Source organism: Octopus bimaculoides, chromosome 24, assembly GCF_001194135.2.
Source record: "Octopus bimaculoides isolate UCB-OBI-ISO-001 chromosome 24, ASM119413v2, whole genome shotgun sequence".
In the NCBI taxonomy this organism is placed as follows: Eukaryota; Metazoa; Mollusca; class Cephalopoda; order Octopoda; family Octopodidae; genus Octopus; species Octopus bimaculoides.
Genome location: NC_069004.1, coordinates 26,268,239 through 26,270,921, shown reverse-complemented (window position 1 = coordinate 26,270,921; position 2,683 = coordinate 26,268,239). Strand labels below are relative to the sequence as shown.

General features: G+C 37.2%; 1 protein-coding gene across 1 annotated transcript in view; it reads right to left on the bottom strand.

Moving 5' to 3' along the window:
• Positions 1–721, bottom strand: part of LOC106882675 (uncharacterized) — a 48,493-nt gene extending 47,772 nt beyond the window's left edge. Inside the window, exon 1 of the mRNA XM_014933438.2 lies at positions 526–721. Within this exon, the coding sequence (XP_014788924.1) occupies positions 526–580 (55 nt within the window). The 5' untranslated portion in view covers positions 581–721. The remainder of the gene's footprint in view (positions 1–525) is intronic.
• Positions 722–2,683: the final 1,962 nt, after the last annotated feature.

Below are 2,683 nucleotides of genomic sequence, written 5' to 3'. Positions count from 1 at the left end.
TATATATGTATATATATATCACACACACACACACACGCACACACACACACACACACACTCATTTATTGCAATATGATTATGCACAAGCACTTACCTCCGAAAGCACAATTTCCCACAGCAGAAACAGCTGTAAGGTAATTATGTAATTCCTGTTCCCTTGTCATTCAAATAATTTACGTATTTGACTGAATAGATTGATAGATAGATGTTTATATGCATATATATGTGTGTGTGTATGTGTATGTATGTATATATATATGTATATATATGTATATATATATACACATAAGTGTGTGCGTATATCTATATATATTATTTGAATATTCCCCGACCTCCATAGCTTTTCTCCTTATGAGGATGTCTAACTGCATAGTTAACATGTAATTAGTTTTTAAACTCAAAATAAATATTCACACACATACACACAATCAAACACACATATGCACTAACTTACACGCATACATTAAAACAAATAAACTCATATAAAAACATACACATACTATATGTAGTTACAGACATACGTACCTTCTGCCATTATCACGAGAAGAATCGTGACCGTAAATGCTGCGCCGATAGTCATCTTATTTTTTAGGGCCAGTGTATTACACAACACGGTCCCAGAAATCTTTAAGCGATTAAATATTTCAGAAAACGAATCGCGTCTTATAAATTGCCTTTATATAAACGCTGTCGAAGAGTGTTGAATAGTTCTTGAAAATACTTACTGAAACACCTGTCTTGAACATCTATAGACAGACAAATCTTCGCGGTGAATTTATTGTCCTCTCAAATCGTTTTCTTTTGTTAGGAGATATTTATTTTTTTCCCTGAGTAATAATATATATGCATGTAAATGTGAAGATGTGTGTTTGTACGTGCGCATGTACTGTGAGTTTGTTTCTGTGTATATGAATACACGTATATGATTTTTCTGTGTGTGTAAGAGAGAGAGTGAGAGAGAGAAAGAGAGAGAGGGGGGGAGATGTGGCTATTATAATAATAGTATTTATTTATGAATTTATAAGAACCTGAATATATGTAAGCGACATATGTGTGTGAATGTATTTACGTGTATTCATGTGTGTGTGTGTGTTAAATGTGAACGCATGTTTGTTTATTCATAAGTGTGCATACATAAGTGAATGCCTACATGTGTATGTATATGTGTGACATGTGTGTGATAACCACGAATACAAGTGTTTTAGATATGTATATTTCCATGCATAAGTATGTGTATGCCTGTGTGTAAACCCCCATTTTTAAAGACGCGTCTACTTAGATAATAAAAATATGCTTAGACATGTTTGAATAAATATGTATATGTGGATATATATGAGAGACTGTATGTGTGCTTTTGTATGCGCATGAGGCAATGTGTATGTGTCCGACTGTTATTTGTATGTAAATACCATTTGAAAATTCATAGTGTATGTCATGTGAATATGTAGGATAAGGGTGGGGAGGATGCAGATTATATAGGTTGAGTTTAATAGGGGGTGTATGAGGGAAAAGGATGAGAAGGGTTATCCGTAAGTACCCGTGTGGATCTATGCGAGTATGAATGCGGGTACGAATGAGCATGTGGGTATATTAGCATATCCTTATTTTTTTTTATCTTTTTACTTGTTTCAGTCATTAGACTTCAGCCATGCTGGAGCACCGCCTTATTACATATATGTATGCGTAAACAATTATGAGTGTGTCGGTAAGGCGGCGAGCTAGCAGAAGCGTTAGCACGCCGGGCGAAATGCTTTGTGGTATTTTGTCTGTCTTTACGTTCTGAGTTCAATTTCCGCCGAGGTCGACTTTGCCTTCCATCTTTTCGGGGTCGATTAAATAAGTACCAGTTACGCACTGGGGTCGATATAATCGACTTAATACGTTAATCTGTTCTTGTTTGTCCCCTCTGTGTATATCCCTTGTGGGCAGTAAAGAAATAAGAAACGTTAGCACGCCAGGCGAAATGCTTAGCTGTATTTCGTCTGTGTTTACGTTCTGAGTTCAAATTCTGCCGAGGTCGACTTTGCCTTTTATCCTTTCGGGGTAGATAAATTAAGAACCAGTTGTGTGCTGGGGTCGATCTAATCGATTGGCCCTCTCCCCAAAATTTCGGGCCTTGTGCCTAGAGTAGAAAATAATTATGACTGTGTCGGTATATGTGTATTAATGAACATCTCGATATATAAGTATGAGTAAGTACGAGGTGGCATCAGAAAGTGCCCGGACTAGTTATATGTAATAAGAAGTAACTTATTTATCTATGTTTTAACATAGTCACCTTGCGCAGCAATACATCAGTCCTAGCGTGCCAGCCACCCTTGGAATCTGGCCTGGAAGTCGTTTTCCTTAAGCGAATCGATGACTTTCTGCGATTCCCTTTTGTTCTCGACAACAGTGTTAAAATGGTGACCTTTGAGTTACATTTTCATCTTGGGGAAGAGATGTAAGTCTTCAACGCCGCACCACATTGGCGCATAAATATTCTTTATTTGAGGGTTAACAAAGCTACCAAACGTTTCATGCTAAGAGAACTCTCTCTACTATTATCAAGCCAGCCACGTCGAAAAGTTGGTACACGTCTCCATTTTGGACGCGAATGTATATAGATTCAGATGTTATTTGTTCTACCAACTTTTTCTCCCCACCTCTTTCTCCTTCACTCTCTCTCTATCTCTCTCTCTCT